At 42.5% G+C, this 21,720-nt stretch overlaps 1 protein-coding gene across 5 annotated transcripts in view; it reads right to left on the bottom strand.

The window, feature by feature from the left end:
* Nucleotides 1–21,720, bottom strand: part of LOC118366648 (unconventional myosin-Ib-like) — a 153,915-nt gene that overhangs the window by 48,205 nt on the left and 83,990 nt on the right. For all 5 annotated transcript variants that reach the window (XM_052493570.1, XM_052493571.1, XM_052493573.1 and 2 more), the window contains exons 5-11: nucleotides 17,441–17,545; nucleotides 15,479–15,525; nucleotides 12,901–12,964; nucleotides 7,384–7,482; nucleotides 6,706–6,809; nucleotides 4,178–4,325; nucleotides 2,912–3,030 (exon numbers count right to left, since the gene is read on the bottom strand). In XM_052493570.1, the coding sequence (XP_052349530.1) occupies nucleotides 2,912–3,030; nucleotides 4,178–4,325; nucleotides 6,706–6,809; nucleotides 7,384–7,482; nucleotides 12,901–12,964; nucleotides 15,479–15,525; nucleotides 17,441–17,545 (686 nt within the window). The remainder of the gene's footprint in view (nucleotides 1–2,911; nucleotides 3,031–4,177; nucleotides 4,326–6,705; nucleotides 6,810–7,383; nucleotides 7,483–12,900; nucleotides 12,965–15,478; nucleotides 15,526–17,440; nucleotides 17,546–21,720) is intronic.

Genomic DNA, 21,720 nt, shown 5'->3' with positions numbered 1-21,720 from the left:
TTTTTCTCCTCATTGATCTACATACAATACCCCATAATGACAAAGTGAAAACACGTTTAGACATTTTTGCAAATGTATTAAAAATATAATTATTATTATATTAAAACAGAAATACCTTATTTACATAAGTATTCAGACACTTTGCTAAGAGACGCGAAATTGAGCTCAGGTGCTTCCTGTTTCCATTGATCATCCTTGAGATGTTTCTACAACTTGATTGGAGTCCACCTGTGGTAAATTAAATTGATTGTACATGATTTTGTCTATATAAGGTCCCACAGTTGACAGTGCATATCAGAGCAAAAACCAAGCCATGAGGTCAAAAAAAGTGTCCGAGACAGGATTGTGTCGAGGCACAGATCTGGGGAAGGGTACAAAAAAATGTTCTGCAGCATTGAAGGGCCCCAAGAACACAGTGGCCTCCATCATTCTTAAATGGAAGTTTGGAACCACCAAGACTCTTCCTAGAGCTGGCCAAACTGAGCAATCGGGGTAGAAGGACCTTGGTCAGGGCTGATTCTCTGGCCTGATGAAATAAAGGTTTAACTCTTTGGCTTGAATGCCAAGCATCACATCTGGAGAAAACCTGGCACCATCCCTATAGTGAAGCATTTTGGTGGCAGTATCATGCTGTGGGGAAGTTTTTCAGCAGCAGGGACTGGGAGACTAGTCAGGATCAAGGAAAAGATGAACAGAGCAAAGTAGAGAGAGATCCTTGATGAAAACCTGCTCCAGAGTGCTCAGACTGGGGTGAAGGTTCACCTTCCAACATGACGACGACCCTAAGCACACACCCAAGACAATGCAGGAGTGGATTCAGGACAAGTCTCTGAATGTCCTTGAGTGACCCAGCCAGAGCCCAACCTGAACCCGATTGAACATCTCTGGAGTGACCTAAAAACAGTTACAATCCCCATCCAACTTGACAGAGCTTGTGAGGATCTGCAGAGAAGGAGAGAAACTCCCCAAATACAGGTGTGCCAAGCTTGTAGCGTCATACCCAAGACTTGAGGCTGTAATTGCTGCCAAAGGTGCTTCAACAAAGTACTGAGTAAAGGGTCTGAACACTTATATAAAGTTTTTATAATTTAACTAAAAAAATATATGTTTTTTTGCTTTGTCATTATGGGGTATTGTGTGTAGATTCACAAGGGGGAAAAACAATGTAATACATTTTAAAATAAGGCTGTAACGTAACAAAATACGGAAAAAGTCAAGGGGTATGAATACTTTTCGAATGCACTGCGTGCGTGCGCACACAGGAAGAGTTGAACTGTGACAGGACCAGGCATAACCTCCCGGACAAACAAACACTTCTAGGAGCTGATGTTTGGACTGGTGATGATGTGCTATGGATAATCTGGTGATCTTTAGTTTGATAGTTCCTCTAAGACCTACAACCAATGTGCTCTGATTTATTGTCTCCGTCTGGCCTTTTAAACCCTTCTATTTATGCTACCTGGCCAGATATTTTTTAAGACACGTTCTGAGGGACTCTAGAGAGCTGCACCAGGGGGTAGTGCTCTGTCTCAAGGAAGCAGGTCTGTTTGCGCAGCCTCGTCAACTCCTATGGTCATTGTCAAAGCAAAGAGTATAGAAGTTGGCAACACAGCACAAACAGACCTGGAACCAGGCTACCAGATATCTGCCAATGATGTTTAAAATCACTTTTCAGGAGACATGAAGCTCATCCCTTCGTTCTACCTTCCTTCATAAGCTGTGTTTGTAGAGCACAGAAAGAGGACTATGGTGAGGACTAGCCTCTATGACTTTCTTCATTTAATCTCCAACTGGATGTTGCCTGAACTCACAGACCTCCAGAATTGAGAGAGACTAGCTTATATTCCTCTCATCTAAAGCATGAATGTGCCTGCTGCCTGAACTCACTAACCTCCACAATGTGACCTACTTCTGCATTTCCAGGGGAGAAGTCACCAACCCCTCTTCTATTATGGATATGTTTCCATGTACAATAGGTGGGGATGGGATATGGGGGGGTGGGGGGTAGCTAGCTGCTAAAGAACTCAGTCAAAGGGAATTCATCTTGTCCTTCCTCATCTATCCACAACTGGAGTGTGAAACATCCCCTAAGACTTTGTCTGTCAGTGCTACCATGAAAGGAAGTGTGTTGCAATACAATGATGACTGGATCTTTTGGTCGTCCTGTGCGGCTCAGTTGGTAAGGGCATGGTCCTTAAAGTAATGTGTTGCTATATAGGCTTGAGCGGTATCCAGATTGTCATACCGACCTTGTGTCATCTAAATGCTAACGAGCGGATTGGGAACATTTTATACAGTCTCTGACCTAAACTATATTCAGGACAGACATCCCAGCTCAAAGTTTAACTATCAACTCGAAAATGCTACTCACAATTTGCTGTAGGCACAAAACAAATATTAGACATAAAGGCTCTTAATCCAGTACGGGATTCAGCTGTTACCAAGTGAGGCTAACCACTTAGCAAGATGGCTACTAAATTAGCAAACCAAACGCACAACTGCAGCGCATGTAGCACATTTTAGACAGTTAACTTAATAATTATATAAGATCTAGCTGGCAAACATTTAGCTGTGAATCACATACTGTAACTAGATCACCTGGCGCGTGCTGCACAATAGTGAGCGACTCACAAGGCTCTGGTCTCTTGCTGCTGTGTGCTTGTAAACAAACACCAAGTGACTGGGGACTGCCGGTAAGGTTCATATGTGACAGATGAAATGAAGAAGGCGATCATCTTTATCTCTTAACATATTGCTCAAGTTGACTGCGGGTATTTACTTGTTAAAAAAACATAAGAAATATTTTCAATGGTTTTGAAAAACCATCCCATGGCTATTTCCAAATACCCCGGTATACAGTATACCGCCCGAGCCTATTGCTATACAGTGACGACAGTGTTGTTCTTCTCACCTGGGCCACGTTGAGTGTGGTAGACATCTTCTCCATCTTGGCTTCCACAGTGCGGTAGCTGAAAGCCCTCTCCAGCACAGACTGCTCAATCCCCAACAGCTCACACATCTCCTTCAGGTCTGGAAGATAGAGCAGAGGAAAGACACATTCACTAAGAGAACAGACACAAACACTCAATCATAGAGCTTTGTATACAGGCCTAGGGCAAAGAAACAAATAGGCAATGACTAGATTAAATCTGTCAATAAAATACATGTATCCCCTGCAGGGATGGAATCCATATCAATGTTAAGCTCTACCCACAATGCCACATGACGTCAGTATCAGGATTCCAGTGGGTAGCCACAAGGACATTAGCTAAACCCTTTCCATAAAGAGATGAGGTAATCTACTCTCTCTATTCTCAGAGGATCTCCTTTAGGATCAGTGTTGTGTCTCCTGACCAGGAATTCCCAAAGCAGCCGGACAGAGTAGTGTTTAAGAGGAGTTACTGAAGCGCATTAGCCTTCATGTCTTTAGGTATTTACATGTCAATTGTCTCAGTAAATGGTCTTCTGTAAGAGTGGTGTTGTTGACTAAATGTATTTGTGTATCCGTGACAGTCCATACAGCCGTCAAATGGTCATAAGGGGAAATGTTATTAATAAGCTGGTGTAATTTTAGAAAGAAGGTGTGGATTGTATGATTCACACCACAGACCACGTGGAGTTCCACTTTAGTGTTACATGTAGAAAAGTTGTGATTGCAAAGAAAGCAAAGTTGTGTCATGGCTGGGTTACTAAGACATGCTAAATATTATGTTTGCTTAATAGGGGACAGCTGTAAGCAATAGGGTTATCAATAGGCCTATTGTACTTATAATCATAAAATATAGCATACTGTAGTTACTAAGTCATGAAATGATTGAATCATTAACCAGTAGGGGGCAGTACAAGAACCACCATATAGGCTGCTGTTGATAGAACTTAAAGCCATGGCTTGTGGTTGAGGGACTGACGATTGGTCAGTGGTGATACTCTAACCGATAAATTGCAGTGTGCTTATCTTATCTATCCTTCAATTGACAAGAAAATGAATAACCAAAACAATATTTTCTACAGCCACAATACAGGATTTTTACATTTTCAAGATGTAAGGGAAACGCAGGCATCCACATGTGGGCACAAAAGTTACTTCAAAAAGTGAGATGTGTGTCCATGTGTATTGTAACAGGAAGTTCTGTCCCACAGTAAAGCTGTTGGTTGTCCAGTCCGACAATGGTCTCACCATTCTTGTCCTTGACCCTGCTCTCGTCAAAACCGTTGACCCTGGACTCTGGTTTGAACTCAATGTTCCCCAGTTTGAGGACGGCAGCCACCAGCTCCAGAACCGACTGCACCTCAGCCTCCATGAAGCCCACAATCTGCATGGCATTCTGGGATGGCACAGGGGGAGAGAGAGCCAATCAGACATTCAGCATGTTTGAGAGAATCAGTTGGAGCAACGAAAGGTGCAGAATAACTAATCTTGATCTGTTAATGAGTAGTTATTTGCATGGTTCTACACTAACTTTTTACACCGGTGGCACTGGTGCTACCAACTTTTCCGTTGGTTGCACCAGCACAATTTGGTCACACCAATATTTGTATATATTTTTTCAATAATTGATAATTGCCTGGCCTGGCCTTTGTCCCACAATGTGCCTGCATTCCTTACAGAACCAGGCTAATAATGACAATACATATTTTAAATTAGCATGCCCTTGTGTTCTTACATTGATTTAGATAGATTTCCTGTAATAGCTAAGAAAAGAGACTTAATTGTATCCATGAGTTCATCTGACTGGGGAAGTAGATAAAGGGCCTAATTGCCAAAATGCCTAAGTATCCCATTAAAGTATAGTGAGTTTGTTGCCGTATGTTTAACACCTCTGAGGATTTCACAGAAAATAACACATGGCACTTTGATATCTGAAAAAAATAAACTTTATTTTATATGTCTGTGTGCAGTTTGAAGGGAGTTGTTAACTAGTGCTAGCGCAGTTGCTACTGTAACTAGCATTAGCGTAATTACTGGAAATCTATGGGTATCTGCTAGGGAAGTAGATAAAAGGGCCTCATTCCAAAATCCTGAAGAATCCTTTTCAAATCATTAAAACCAAATCGAAACTGTGTAGAAATGATAACGGACATATATTCAAACAGTATCTTGACTGTCCATCTCGCTAATAATCACTAGACAGTAAGGGAGCATAGAAAATTCCAAAATCGATGGAGAGCAAATTCTGACAGCAAGGAAATAACATTTCAATGTGGCCCTACGGACCTCATTGAAGACTGTATGTGCCCCCTCCTGGGGGGCACGTTGTTGCCTCTTCAGAAAGTTCCTTTATTTTTGGTCAATTGCACATTACTGTTTGAATAAATCATGATGATAAAAATATCTAATTGTGAACCAACAACTAAAGTGACCAGGTAAAAATAATTTGCTGGCACGCTTGTAAAACGCCAAGTAAAACGGTCACAAATGTGACTGTTTTGGTCGCAGTATCGAAGCCTGATTTGGAATGCAAGGGGATTTGTAGACGGGTGATTCCATGCAATTGGACTTTAATGTACATGTAGTCAATCTCAAACACACAATGATAACATGGACAACAGAAAAGGGGGATGAGTTTCTGGACTGGAGAGGAAAGCAAGACAACTACTGACAGAGGACACAGTGATGTGGACAGTAGGGGAACTACAGTATCTTGAATTATTAAACATGTGTTACTGTGATTTGACACCATTGTGAACAAGGGTGAGAAAAGAAATCTGTAGCAGGCTGCCTTTGGCTCCTACAACAACATCATATCCAGTGGAGAGGCCTATTCTTGTAAATCACTGAAATCTATTGTGTTGAGTTGGACTGCAGCTGTGAGGTGGCCTACTAGCTCCTCACTGAGAGAAGTGCTAAGACAGGATGCTGCGTGTGTCCCCTAATTGCCACTCTAATCACTGTAGGCCCTGGTCAAAAGTAGCGCACTATATAGGTACCATTTGGGACACATACACTGCTACTGAGAGTCCAAGGGCAGGGAGACAGTGGAGTACAGGACAGTCCTGTTAAGGGAGTTGGGAATGGATAAAGCTCAGGCAGCTCATAACATCCTCTGTGTGTCACCAACAGTAACTGAGTCAGGAGGAAGATCGAGAGAGCCTTACACATGATGACCACGCTCTGCAGCCCTGCATGTCAGAGAGCGACTGTGTGTGTGTACTTTAGAAGAATGCAGCTGCTGTTTTCCACATCAGTACAGCATCCAATCTGCCTGTGTACTCTGAAGCATTCTGCTATCGTTTACAGTATGGGAAAGCCTTCACGGCAGGTGGAACGGGATTCCCTCTCGGAGCTAAACTCATCCTTATGTCTCACTCTCCTGCTATGGATATAGTTCAAAGTTCAAGTTAGGGTCTGTACACAACTACACACATGGATAAGTAAAAGACTACGGCAGAAAGGAAGACATTTCATTGGTTCTAGCTGGCAAAATTAAGGGGCGCGTCTGTGCAAGGTCGCCGTTCATTGGTGAATTGTTCTTCAGCAGTGTGTATGGACCCTCACATTACAGGTAGAGAAGATGCTAGCTTGCTAGGAGCATTGGACCAGAGCTGTTGTAAACCTTAATCCAATCTACATGCTAATTTATTCGGTCAGTAGATAAAGAGGATCAGACCACCTCTACTCTCACCCTACCCTTTCACAGTGCACCTCTAAGCTAAGCCAAAAACAAGTTGACACAATGACAGTCAACAATTATGTGTGCGTCTCACCCTGACGGTCCTGAAGCTTGCTGCATCATCCAGCCCATTGACGTTGGCTGAATCCAGACTCAGGTAGTTGTATTTACTGAAATCTCTGTCCAACTTCAGCTTCACTGTGTGCCAGAAAGACAAACACACATGGCTTTAGCATGGTGCATATTGACTAAAGTGCTATACACTTTAGAGCAGCAGTTCACACACACACACACACACAAGCAGCAGTTTCAAATGGCCCTTTAAAGGCTTGTATCAGGTATCAAGGGAAGTCACAGTATGGTGTATTGGATTACAGGTTACATTAAGTGCAGATAAATCAAGTCTTTTGATGTTTGTCCAGCATTGAATCAAAGACCATTATATTGTTCTCCTTCATCAAGACTGCCAAACAGTGGCTGAGCTCCAGCTGAGAACAAATGAACCACACTGGTTTCATAGTCTTTTTTCTCTGTAGTTAAACACAGCCTCATGTTTAAGTATTAGTCATGTGTTTCTTTAGAATAACTAAGACATTTTGCGGTTAGATAACTGTGACATTTTATTTGACGCCATGTGTAGCAACTCTGTCATGACATACCTTCTAAACATTTGTGACCGTTTCTGAGATGTTATGACCCATAACGAAGCTTCATGACATGTTAATAATACTGTCATGAAGGTATTACCGATAACCGTGTGTGTATAGCTTACTCAGGGTGTCATCCGAGGCTCCAGAAAGAAGCTGGTAGAAGATGTGAAAGTTTCTCTCTCCTCTCGGCTGCTTGCAAACCCTGGACTTCTCCAGTAGATCTGAGGATAACAATACATAAAGGACACAATGACATGGATGTTGAAAACAGGCATTATACTGAATTACCTGCTAGAACAATTCAACAATCGGTAAGGTAGGAAAAGGAAATGTAAACCGAGATTTAACAAGGTATTATTATTACTCATGAGTCTACCACACATGGTAGAGGCAGGACATATACTGTAAAAGAAGATGCAATTTAATGAGCTAAGAACACGACTGATCTTTTAAGTCTACACGTCAGTGTCCAGACCACATCTGTAGAGCTCTGATCTCCCGGTTATAGCCAAATATTAGTGTTTCCAAGGTGACACAGCCACGGTTATGTAGGCGTCTCCATTGTTCATTGTGTAGAAGTAGAGCCTCCGAGCCGGCAGGCACAGGAAGAATCAAAGGAGGAAACCATATGAAGGGCTCAAAAGTCAGGTCAGCTCCTTAACTACTGATCAACTACAACACCTAGACTGAAAGGGATGTACTCTGTAACATATTACATTTCAACAGTTAATGTGGTTTAAGTGGCTCACATAGCTCTATTTATTATAAGTTGATCAGGAAAGTAAGATAAGTTGTTCTCTATGCCTGACTAAACGATGTTATGTTGAATATAGAGCCCAGGGACCTTAGTTGGAGCTGCTAGCTACTGGTCAGCTAAGTTATCCTCTCAGTGGGGGCATTAGCCGCTTGGAGAGTCTTGGGACCACTTCATAATGCATTTACACTTTCTCTGGCACAGCACTTAATTCCACTGACCCACTACAGAGAAATTGGTAGTCCATAGACTGCCAGCCTTGCTTCACCACCACATGGTAGTCACTGTGTGTGTGTTCATCACTAAGTAATTCTGAGTTTTTAAACACGTGTCTGTCAGCTCATCAATAATGTAGCATCTCTTTAGAGCGCGACAGACGAGCAGCTCAGAGTGATGCACTGCCTCTGAAATGTAATCAAAATGGAGCCTGACAGCATGGATTCTCACCCCTCTCTTTTCTAATACAGAGTACATAAAATACTAGTCTGGCAATGTTAGACTATTCTCTGTCATAAACAATGTCACTGTCTCCCATTGTGGCTCCCTTAGCCTGTACCCTACTCAGATTCACATGTAACTGCATGCGAGCATCCTCTTGACCAGACAAAACCCACAACAGTGAGTTCCAACAGAAAATAAGATGCAGGAACAGGAAATGTGGCTCAAGAATGTTCTGAACATTCAGAGTCTACCCCCCCAAGGGGCTCTTCTCTGTCACGACCTTTAACCTTTTGTACACTAGAAGAGTTCAGCTCTGTTATTGCTTTTTACTACTAAGACTTTTTCATGCCTGCTGTAAAGCATTTGTAAAATGTTGAATGCTATTTAGCTATTTGCAGCAGGCAGGCTACATCCAGGAAATGGTTCCTAGACTGACAAACATACATTAAAGGAGAAATGTCAGACACGCTATATATATACTGAAAAGTAAGAATGGAAGTCCATATCCTGTCTTGTCGTTTAGGCTAGGATTTAACAAGCACCAAAAGGATTGTGCGCCTGGGTATTGATATCTTCTTCCTAGCATGTTACCATTATCTAAGTCAATTCAACTTTACTATACAAAATGGGTAGTGAACAAGGCACAATCACATACAATAACAAAAAGAAACAAGATTATTAAAGCAGACAAAGTTCTACACATTATTCCATACAAAACTAGCAAGCATGGGCTGTTGTGTCCTAAACCCATCGACTGTGGCCTAACCCTAGCTGCTCCACCATGCCCTAGAGCAGTGGACCGGGAACCCACAACCATTCCATGCATTTGATCTATTCCAGTGCTAGCACATCCTGATTCGAATTGACAACTAATTATCAAGCCCTTGACTAGGTGAATCAGGTGAGCTAGTTGAGGGCTACAACAAAATTGTGAAACATTTGGGGGTGCCGAGGAGAGGTTTGTGAGGTGTTCCTCTTTAATCCTCAGTTAAAGAAGACCTCTGGGCATGGAGAGAGGGCCATAATGAGGTGCTGGCTGACTGTACTGCAGCAGCGACAAAGGAACAGAGGAATTTATAGCTGGTGACTTCTGAGGGAAGCCCTCGGGCATGAGAGGCCTATTCTTCCATTAGTGGTGCGCAGGTCAGCTGTTTTTCACCCACACCTGCTCGCAATTGATTATAATCCATCCGCAACCACCCGACTATATGTGGTAAAGTGAACATTTGAGACTCGCACCCAACCCTAACCTGCAAATAAAGAAAATGCGCTATAGGCTACAGTCAAAGATATAGTACATCATTTAGATACAGTACATCACCAAAATGATGTGGACACCCCCTCAAATTAGTGGATTCTGCTACTTCAGCACCACCCGTTGCTGACAAGTTTATAAACATCGCGCACGGAACCATGCAATCTCCATAGACAAACCTTGGCAGTAGAATGGCCCGTACTGAAGACCTTTCCAACAAGTCAGCTCATCAAATGTCTGCCCTGGTCAACTGTAAGTGCTGTTATTGTGAAGTGGAAACATCTAGGTGCAACAACAGCTCAGCCCTAAAGTGGTAGGCCACACAAGCTCACAGAACGGGACCACCGAGTACTGAAGCGTGTAAAAACAGTCTGTCCTCAGTTGCAACACTCGCTATCGAGTTCCAAACTGCCTCTGGAAGCAACGTCAGCACAATAACGGTTTGTTGTGAGCTTCATCAAATGGGTGTCCATGGCCAAGCAGCCACACACAAGCCTAAGATCACCATGCGCAATGCCAAGCGTAAACTGGAGTGGTGTAAAGCGTGCCGCCATTGGATTATGGAGCAGTGGAAATGCCTTCTTTGGAGTGATGAATCATGCTTCCCCATCAGGCAGTCCGACGGACGAATCTGGGTTTGGCGGATGCCAGGAGAACTCTACCTGCCCGAATCCAGTGCCAACTGTAAAGTTTGGTGGAGGAGGAATAATGGACTGGGGCTGTTTTTCGTAGTTCTGGCTAGGCCCCTTAGTTCCAGTGAAGGGAAATCTTAACGCTACAGCATACAATGACATTCTGGACGATTCTGTGCTTCCAACTTTGTGACAACAGCTTGGGGAAGGCCCTTTCCTGTTTCAGCATGACAATGCCCCAGTGCACAAAACGAGGTACATACAGAAATGATGTGTCAAGATCGTTGTGGAAGAACTTGACTGACCTGCACAGAGTCCTGACCTCAACCCCATCAAACACCTTTGGGATAAAATGGAACGCCAGGCCAACATCAGTGCCAACCTGACTAATGTTCTTGTGGCTGAATGGAAGCAAGTACCCGCAATGTTCCAACATCTAGTGGAAAGCCTTCCCAGAAGAGTGGAGGTTGATATGCTGCAGGAGTTATTATAAAGGCTATAGTACTATTCACACAGGACCAGCATTACTAGAGAATGCTGGTTATTTATTTATTACCCCAGAATGTCCGTTATTTTAGAGAACGATTTGGACGGGATTAGTTTTTCCAAACTGCCCCCTGTAATTATTATATACATTTCTTCCTATAAATTGACAGTTATGATGGAAGAAGATATTTCAACAAGTCCAAGCGATGACAGGCTACACTGATAACTCCAGCTTGGTTCCCAAGATTCTAAACCATACCAAACCATCTTTGGTATAGTGTCGCCATAGTGTGTGATCATAATCATTCAGATATTTTAGGGATCCGCAATAGAAGACGTCTTAGCCCCCCAGCCTTCAGATGTGAGCTAAACAGCTAACTTGCACTTGATTTGCATTTTTAGGCTATGGATGTTCCAAACGTTTAGTATACTGCTTTGCGAACTATTAACAGCAATGGTTGCATTAAATATGCGCAATAATTTTAATGATGCATTTGGCGATATTCAATTAACTTGAGTATAAACAAAAGCATTCACTGTGAACGTTGATACATGTATGCCCTTCATATATTGGCTATGCGCAGCACTTCATTCAATTGATCCAATCAGTTATTGTTTTCTTGTTCAAACCTCGAGCCACCTGTCGAACTCAGACATTTCTCTCAAAACACAGGGATGTTGATTCGCACGGGACTAGTATTATCAGAGGACTTTGGAGTAGGTTATGCTGGTTAGTCAATGTCCAGATTTAAATTTTCCATTTAACCCATCTAAACAGTAGGCTACAGTTCACTTGATATGCCATAGGCCTATTTGAAGTCACGTCTTGTGACTGTCGAATTTGTATAGAGCCTCAATCATCACAAATAACATAGCCAGCACTGCGATCATCCTCTGTTACCACTTCACCAAATAGACTGCTCTGGCCCTCCCTCTTTATTTTCAGCTCTCCTTACTCAGCGATTGTCTTATTGAATGAAAACTTTGGCAATTACCTTTTTGCCTAAGTAGATTGACGTAAACTTTTTCTGCCCATTCCCAAAAGCATTATCTGGTGGTTGGCTATGTAGGCTATTTGGCGTCCGTACAGTTAAGCTAAAGTTTAGGCTTATGCAGTAAGATAGTCTAAAATAATGAAAGAAAAACCTCCTTGCAGCCTATATAAATTGCACAATAATTATACATTGATGGATTGTGTCAGGTATTGTTTCTCTTTATTCAACCTGCCCTTCAGCCACACATTATTTAAATGACGTTAAACATGGCTGCGCATCACTACCTTCCATCCATCCTCCTCTTCCTGTTTTATATACCATTGCACCAGAGTCACATGGCCCTCAGTCTCCCTCTCCATAATAAACCTATGAAGGCACTGGGCAGTCTCCATGAGCTCTCCTCTCCAACAGACAGAAAGGACAGAGGAATATCTGTGACAGATCTACCCACTCTTTATTTCCCCTGACCTCATGGCAGAATCGCTTCAGACAAAACAATATGAACAAGAGACCGGACAAAACAATAACAAAGCAGTTGAGGGTCAGAGATAAAGACAAGACGAGGTACTGCAGACAGAAAGCAGTCAACATTTTTGAATGTGTCTGTTTGGCAACGGTTCAGGTTTTTTAAGGTTGTTTTTTCCCCATTGAGTTCCTGTGTGTCACTGACCCTCCATTGACTAAAAACAAATATTGATCTCCCTCTCTCTTTGGTGAGCCGACCGACCGGGCGTGCAGGGACAGCATGTGGTGAACTGCTCGACTCCGTCCCTCTCACTGTCCCTGGCCCTCTCCCTCATCCAGATCCTGTCCCTCGCCCAGGGTGTGAGACAAACCATTACCATGGTGGAATGACTGACTGGGGGTTTAATTGAGCTAACTGTGTCAAGGCTACACTATCACTACCATGCTCACAGCAGTGACATGTGAGAGGGCTAGAGGGATGTAGGAGAGCTTAGCATGTGGTCATTTAAGCATGACGTGTGTGTGTGTGTGTGTGTGTGTGTGTGTGTGTGTGTGTGTGTGTGTGTGTGTGTGTGTATATATATATATATATATATATAAATAATACTCACAGTTGCTAATAACTCCACCCAAAGGGTCTCCCTTGAAGTCAAACTCAATGTCCATGTATTTACCCTGTAGAGAATATACAGTGATTAGAATTTCCTGACACCACACTAACATATCCGCATGTTATTGGGTAAATAACACAACAACTAGCTAGTCTCTGAGGCTAAATCTATGTTTTCTTTCAGCAATGAAGTGGTTTTCAGGGCAGCCAAAACAAGAGATAAGCAGATAAAGCAGGACAAATAGGATGAGTCGGGCCCAGGGCTTATAATAAGGTGGCAAGGTTAGGTTGCTTTGTAGCAAACTCGGCACAGGCCCTGAATACATTTAAGTTATGTTTAGGAATCAAAGAGTAAATATTAATAATTGAAATGGCCATTGAACACATTCCCAGATGCAGGAGGAAGCTTGCAAACACAGGCAGGGATCACCGCAAACATCACTGAACTCATTTTGAAGAAGTAATTGTGTCTCCAGGCACTGGACATGTTCATAAAGTCAGCTGCCAATCACACATAGGTATGCTGTGAAGTAATTGACTACTGTGAAGAAGGAAAGTACTTTATTCTTCTCCCATTTGAAAGGAGAGTAAAACAAGCCACTCTGCTTCGCTCACCCTCTGTTCTGTTTAAAATGTGGGTTAGAACAACACTGGGACCAGGTTCTTTGCAGCCATTTGATTGGTCTTCCTTTTATTTAGAACTTAAAAGGCCGTAGTGGCTCCTGAGTGGCGCAGCAGTCTAAGACACTGCATCTCAGTGCTAGAGGCGTCACAGCAGACCCTGGTTTGATTCCAGGCTGTATCAACCGGCCGTGATTGGGTGTCCCCCAGGGCGGCGCAAAATTGGCCCAGCGTAAATAATAGGCAGTCACTGTTAATAAGAAGTTGTTCTTAACCAACTTGCCTAGTTAAATAAAGGTAAAAAAAAGACAACATTTAACTGGCAATGGCCACTGCCAGTTTCAACAACATCTCCAGTCTCTCTGCAGGGGGAAGAAACAGGTCAAACCATCTGTCCGCTTCCTGAGGAGATGAGTTAGTTCTAAATGGCATTCACTGGAACAAGCAGTAGGTGCTCATCCAGCAGTTTAAATCAAGGTTACCTAAATATAAACAGATCAGGCATAATCCGAAATAATCCCCCTATTATGATATCCTAAACCTGAGCACAGGCTAGGGACAGGTAGGTAGCTACCTGGTTGGTGAGTGAGTTGTACAACTTCATGAAAGCCAGAGGTTGAATAGTATGGTACACAGAGCACTTCTACACCAGATTAAACTGACTCGTGGGATATTAGTTCAAATAACAACGGTACATGACAAGGGCCTGTGAGTTTTGGTTTTGTCCTTACGTGACCTGACCAGTGCCCTAGACATTAGGTCATCATTGTGCATGTGTTCTTAACTGACCTGCCTGGTTAAGTAAAGGTTAGATAAATAAACAGGCCTTAAGTCAAGACTTAGCCCGAGACAGGGTGGGATATGGTTCAGTCAGTCAGTGTGTTTCCAGTCTGATTGGTGAAGCCTGAAGTAATGTGGTGACATCAGAAACAGTGGAATCTATAACAGGCAGCTGCTGGCTGCCAATGGGCCCCACTGGAAAACGCAGCCTGCCAGCGAGTAAGCATGAGAAATAAAAAGACAATGCGTTCCTAGATTAGTTTGCCAGACAAATAAACTCAACAGAGTAAGATAGTGGTTGCATCACCTCTCTACTGATATCATCATTAGTCAAAGCGTCAGTCAGTTTCCTAAAGCTCCAGTGCTGAGGAGCCATGGTTGCACCAGAATGCTCACTGTGCATAAGTCATATTGGAGGAGAGGTAGTGTAGGCCTCCAAGTATGTTTGTTCCTCAGCGGCAATTGGCCAAGGGTCACAGTAACAGTTACCGTAAACCTAACCATCCCATTGGCTGACGATCGTACAGTCAATACGGTCTCCACACCAGCTGACACCTGAGACACAAGCTGTTTTGCATGATGTAATGTAATCTTTAACTGTACAAAGCAGCACCGTACTGGCGCTTGTGCCATGTGGGAGTGGAATAGGTGGATATATTTAGTGCTTTAAGAGCCACCTCATTGTAGGAAAACATTACATGACACCAGAGGCAGTGGAGTTTCTGGAGAAAAGAGCCGTTTCCCAAACACTAAAGGGATCTTGGCAGGAGCCATCGGCAGACATCTGGAGATGGTTGCCAAAACAACGCTACGCTGACTTGGGCTTCATTTCTATCCTGGGCTGTGTCTATGCTGTAACTGTAACGGCTTGGTGTTAAGGCAGGGTCTGCAGAGAGAGCCAATTGCAAGCTCTACAGAGGGAGAGAATAAGGGAGGAACTAGGGGAGAAAGAGTGATACCAGAGAAATTGGAGAGAAAAAGAGATGAGAGAAAAGGGTGAGGGTTTGTTTGCCTCTGGTGACGTCTAGATCAAAGGTCCACCTGTGTTTAATCTAAAGTACACACAGCTTCAATGGAGGAGACCATCAAACACTGATTCTTATTGGAGGAGCAGACCATAAAAGCACCCACAGACTTCAGTGTTAGTGTCAGGAGAACAAAGAAAATAGGATACTTACAAATCGGGATGAGTTGTCATTTCTCATAGTTTTAGCATTCCCAAAAGCTGAAAATAAACATTTCAACATGATTATCAGTCAGGTAGACAGGGCAACCAATATCAGTATATTATACATTGATAGTCTGTATTACTTCAAGTATGTGAAAAGTCATCAAGCATCACTTTCTCTGCTAAATCATAAGCACTAACTAACACATACATACTGATGGCTTGGTTGGTGTTCTCTTCATGAAATCTACTTAACGCTGTCTGTTGAACCTGTAAAAGCTGATCCATTTATCTGTCAATCACGCAACCACTAGACTACCACAAAGCCTTTTGGTCTGATTTTATTTTACCTTTATTTAATTAGGCAAGTCAGTAAAGAACAAATTCTTATTTACAATGACGGCCTAGAAACAGTGGGTTATAACTGCCTTGTTCAGGGGCAGAACATATTTTTACCTCGTCAGCTCAGGGATTCGATTAGCAACCTTTTGGTTACTAGTCCAATGCTCTAACCACTATGCTACCTGCCTCCCCTGATGATGCCTAATCAGTCCCATTATGTTATTGAGGGTCTGGGTTAAAACAAAGCTTGGAGGCTTTCAAAGCTTATGGCTCAAAATAGCAGTCTATCTACATTTAAGTCAGTAGTTCAGTGTGTGAACTGTGCACTACACATAGTACAAAATTATGAACATTACCAGAGACCATCAATTATAAGTTTGCAATATTTCATAGCTCAACACACATTTCAACACAATATCACCATTCAAGAAAAGACCCTGAACAAAGTACAAAATTGCACATTCAGTACAGTCCTTTAAGCAGGCTGATATGTGGGAGCACCAACTGCAGTAAAAGTACATTGTTAGTATTCTCTTCCTCTCTCCAAAATCCCACACATTACACTAAACAGCCTTCATGTGTCGTTCAACAAAGCACGGTGGGGTTGTAAAGTATTTCAAATCAGCCACCTAATTAAGGAGTGTTGATTAAGTGAATCATCGCTAACTACAGTAAGTCTATGTCCCCCACGCTCCCTCTCTGTGTACCTAGGGGTCATTACAGCCTGTAGCTGCTACACTCCTACTGAGTGATATGGGCCTGGCTCTATAGTACAGCAGCTAAGTACCGGGCACCGCTAGGCTGGCTTCATCACTCATGAGCATTTCCTGTCTACAGACCCTCAATTAAAACACTGCTGTCTGTGCCAGCACAGAGGTATAGGGAGGGTTTTTTCTACTAATGTAGTGGACTGAGGATTGGTGAAAAATGTAAATAGGCTGGGAGATTTTATAAAGTCTTGCATGTTGTGTCTAGTAGTAATTGGATGAAGTGGTTTGATGATTCATGTCAGGAAAACAAGTACGGTACCCTCCAAAACAGATGTTTAAAAAATGTACAGAGGCCGGTCACAAACGAACAGTGAATTGAATGTAAAGAAAATAATATGAAAAAGTGTATTGTCACATACAGGGTTTTACAGGGTAAGCCATAGTAGCATGGCGTCCCTGGAGCAAATTAGGGTTAAGTATCTTGCTCAAGGCCACAGACAGATTTTTCACCATCTCCGCTCTGGTATTCGAACCAGCAACCTTTCGGTTACCGGCTCTTTCTCACACACTTCAAGCCTCTCTTAACAGATATCCATATAGCTTGAAGGCTTTTTGCCAACCATTACAACATGTGCATCAGCTAGCCTAGTGGTTGTAATGGTTGGTGAAAGCATCCAAGCTATATGGATAGCTCTGTTAAGAGAGGCTTGACGTGTGAGAGAAAGAGACTGTCTAGAGGAAAAAAGCTAAACTGATTGTGTGTTAAAGTGGGTGTGTCCCTGATGCCTCAGCCATCTGAGCTGAGCCCCATCCCACTCTGAACCTGAAGCATGGGAGCCACTTCCACTCGCATATATAAGCACCTCCTATTCTGAACTTGCATGGGAAGAGCGAAAGGTGGGTCGGGTTAGAACACTCACCCTCCAGCACAGGATTGGACTGCAGCAGCTGCTCCTTCACCTTGTTCACCTCCTGGCCCTTCCCACACACCGCCGCCACATATGACATCACCAGCTTACTGGCCTCTGGAACAGGAACAGACAGAAAGACAGGGTTAAAGGTCATTCTCATCTAGATCTAGACAGGGCTGAGGCAAGAGCCCTGACACACCCAAACCTCCAAGTCGCAAATTACGCCAACCCTAGCCACCCCTTCCACACCCCAAAATCCCCCTTACATCACCTTCCAGCGGCCCCTACAGAGACAGGGTGTGTACCCTCTCTGGGGTCCCTCTCCACTGTTGACACACTCCATAACAACCAAGTCCATATTATATCAAGAACAACTCAAATAAGAAAAGAAACGACAAGCCAACATTACTTTAAGACAAAGGTCAGTCAATGCGAACAATGTCAAGAACTTTGAATGGTTCTTTCAAGTGCAGTCGCAAAACAATCAAGCACTATGATGAAACTGGCTGAAATGACGAACGCCACAGGAAGGAAGACCCAGAGTTACCGCTGCCGCATAAATAATAGCGCCAGACAGGATGGCTTCCGTTTTATAGGCTACAAAGCAACTGTGCTATTTTGTTTGTTTTTTCGCAATGTTTGTGACTTATTAGGTACAGAAAATTGCTGCTAACGTCTCTATGTCAGAAAAGAGCTTCAGAACAGTGATTACTCACCTCGAACTGGACAAAGATTTTTTATTTAAAGAGTCCGCCGCAAAGGATATACTTCTTTCTGGATAACAGGTCCAATCCCTGTCATTCGCAACCTTCTCCCTCGGTATATCCGTGGGAGAAGGTTGGGATGCCTTGTTAGGATTCGTAGGCGAGTCAATAAATTCCATTACCATCGGTTCTATTGGCCAACGTGAAATCACAGGAAAACAAACTCGATGGTCTATGGTTGAGACTATCCTACCAACGGGACATTAAAAACGCTAAAATCCTGTGTTTCATTGAGTCCTGGCTGAACGATGACACGGATGATATAGAGCTGGCTGGTTTTTCTGTGTAATGCCAGGACAGAGTAGCTACGTCTGGTAAGACGAGAGGCGGGTGTGTGTGTCTATTTGTCAGTAACAGCTGGCGCGCGATGTCTAATGTTAAAGAAGTCTCAAGGTATTGCTCGTCTGAGGTACCTCATGATAAGCTATAGACCACACTACCAACCAAGAGAGTTCTCATCTATATTTTTCATAGCCGTCTATTTACCCTAACAAACTGATGCTGGCACTAAGACCGCACTCAACGAGCTGTATAAGGCCATAAGCAAACAAGAAAATGCTCATCCAAAAACAGCGCTCCTAGTGGCCAGGGACATTAATGCAGGCAAACTTAAATCAGTTTTACTTAAATTCTACCAGTATGTCTGTCACAAGCGCAAACAGAGGAAAAAAATTCTAGACCACCTTTACTCCACACACAGAGATGGATACAAAGCTCTCCCTCACCCTCCATTTGGCAAATCTGACCAGAGCTCTATTCTCCTGATTCCTGCTTACAAGCAAAAACTAAAGCAGGAAGTACCAGTGACTCGCTCTTAATGTAAGTGGTCCAATGACGCGGATTCTATGCTACGCGGATTCTATGCTACAGGACTGTTCTGTTTTGCCAGTTCTTGCTGTGAGATGTTACCCCACTCTTCCACCAAGGCACTTGCAAGTTCCCAGACATTTCTGGGGGCCCTAGCCCTCACCCAACAGGTCTCAGACGTGCTCAATGGGATGCACTTGACTTCATTAGACAAAAATGGTTTGTTTTGCATTTGAGGGAGAAAAGGAGTTAAATAAAAACACTAGTGAACTCTGATCTCTGCCAGCACTGCATCATTGCTAAGGTGACCAATTAATGGATGTTGAACAATGTGACATCACTTGACTAACATTAATGTTCTGTATCAAAGTAATTAGGATGTTAACATTGGCCTTGCAGTGACAGATAATCCAAGGCCTTGTAATCAAAGCACCAGTTAACCACAGAACGGTTTCAGGGCTGTGGGATATCTGCTGGTATAAACATAACATTTAAGTAGTTCTGTCTTTTCTTTAGTGGGATGAAGGCCACTTGTAGAGAGTTTAATGGGAACCAAATGGAGAGTCAACTTGATTGACAACATGTTCGTAATTCACCCAGTAGCCCACTTCACCTGGCAGGCACGTGTACTGTAGTTTGACTCCAGCCTCCAGGACTCCAGATGAGAAGTGCCATGCCAGCAAAATGATTTGAATAATGGAATGGTTAGAACCTCTGAGAATTCTATTATTCTATTAATTCAAACACAAACGGATGGCACAAATGGGGCTTCTAACAGCGAAAAGATAATTGGTATGCTACTTGGTTTTATCATGTCAGATTCTCAAAGCCACATCACCCAGAGCACTGTACTATTGAATGAAAGTCCCTCCAAGTCTTGTGTTAATACACCAGCAATTAGAAACAGTTTGGTTAGAGAAGAATGAAACTTAGAAAAGAGGAACGGTACACCACAATGTTATGTGAAGTTGGCTTCTGATAGCTTTGGTAAGCGCTGTAACACAAAACCAACGAAGAAAATTAATAGAAGCTTTCAATTTAACTGATGTCAGAGGAAGGGACAGGGTGTGATGGTGATATCATCATCACATATTAGGGAGCATGGAGATTTTTTACAGTTAATCTTAGCCTATAGAACACTTTCCAAGATTATAACATAGGTTAATACAAGTTGACAGCACAACATGGCAAAACAGAAGAGGTATATTTAAAGAGTTGCCACAGTTTATATTGTTTTGTCTAACTTATATTTTATCGTCAGAGTTTGTTTTCATTAGTCAGTCGCTTTGTCTTTACACTATTGTTTTGCCATGCCCGCAAGTACATTTGTGACTCGTTTCAGGAAACTAGGTATATGTCACACGTCACTACTTCAAAGGAGAGGCATTTGAACGTAAACATTTTTGTATAACGTTAGCCATCGAGAACTACAAAAGTTGATACTTTTCCACAACATTGATACCCTGAATTTAGCAGGCGCTCTCGACAGATCAGTTGGAAAATTATTTGCTCCTTTCTACACACGCCGCGGTCTGTGTTTAACCGGCCAAACAACACTGGCCAAACAAGATGTAGCTACAAACAAAACAATGGTTCCAGTCTGCCATGAAGCATTCATCCATGTATAAAAGTCTAGCTCCATTTTCAGATATTATAAGTTAAAGAATATTGTCAGAAAGTTGTTTTCATTGCAAGATAAAGTGTACTGTTAGCTAGCAAACAGCTTGCTGGCTCATTAGCTAGCATTACGTGATCTGTGTAGTAATATTATTTGATTCAGAAATCAATTTGCTTTCTTAGTTATAGCCTAATTTTAGTGGAGTAAAAAAATTAAATATAACTATTGTAAAATAGACAGTCCATGGAAATATAGGCCTAAGCGGTGTAGTTCACTAGTTTGCTCCAATTGGGGGAGGGGTGGTAGGGTAATAAAGGAAATATATATATATTTAAAAGAAATTACACATACGTATATGTATTTACAGTTGAAGTCTGAAGTTAACATACACCTGAGCCAAATACATTTAAAATCAGTTTCAATTCCTAACATTTAATCCTGGTAAAAAAATACCCCGTCTTAGGTCAGTTTTGATCACCACTTTATTTTAAGAATGTGAAAGGTCAGAAAATTAGTAGAGAGAATGAATTCTTTCAGCTTTTATTTCTTTCATCACATTCCCAGTGGGTCAGAAATTGACATACACTCAATTAGTATTTGGTAGCTTGCCTTCCACAAGCTTCCCAAAATAAGTTCGGAGGAATGGGCCAAGATTCACCTGACAGAGCTGGTGTAACTGAGTCAGGTTTGTAGGCATTCTTACTTACACACGCTTTTTCAGTTCTGCCCACATATTTTCTATAGGATTGAGGTCAGGGCTTTGTGATGGCCACTCCAATACGCTGACTTTGTTGTCCTTAAGCCATTTTGCAACAACTTTGGAAGTATGCTTTGGGTCATTGTCCATTTGGAAGAACCATTTGCGACCAAGCTTTAACTTCCTGACTCACATCTTGAGATGTTGCTTCAATATATCCACATAATTTTCCTTTCCTCATGATACCATCTAGTTTGTGAAGTGCAAAAGTCCCTCCTGCAGCAAAGCACTCCTACAACATGATGCTGCCACCCCCGTACTTCACGGTTGGGATGGTGTTCTTTCCCCCTCCAAACATAATGATGGTCATTATGGCCAAACAATTCTATTTTTGTTTCATCAG

The sequence above is a fragment of the Oncorhynchus keta genome, chromosome 34 (assembly GCF_023373465.1).
Source record: "Oncorhynchus keta strain PuntledgeMale-10-30-2019 chromosome 34, Oket_V2, whole genome shotgun sequence".
NCBI classification, from domain to species: domain Eukaryota; kingdom Metazoa; phylum Chordata; class Actinopteri; order Salmoniformes; family Salmonidae; genus Oncorhynchus; species Oncorhynchus keta.
This window is presented reverse-complemented; position numbering and strand designations above follow the sequence as displayed.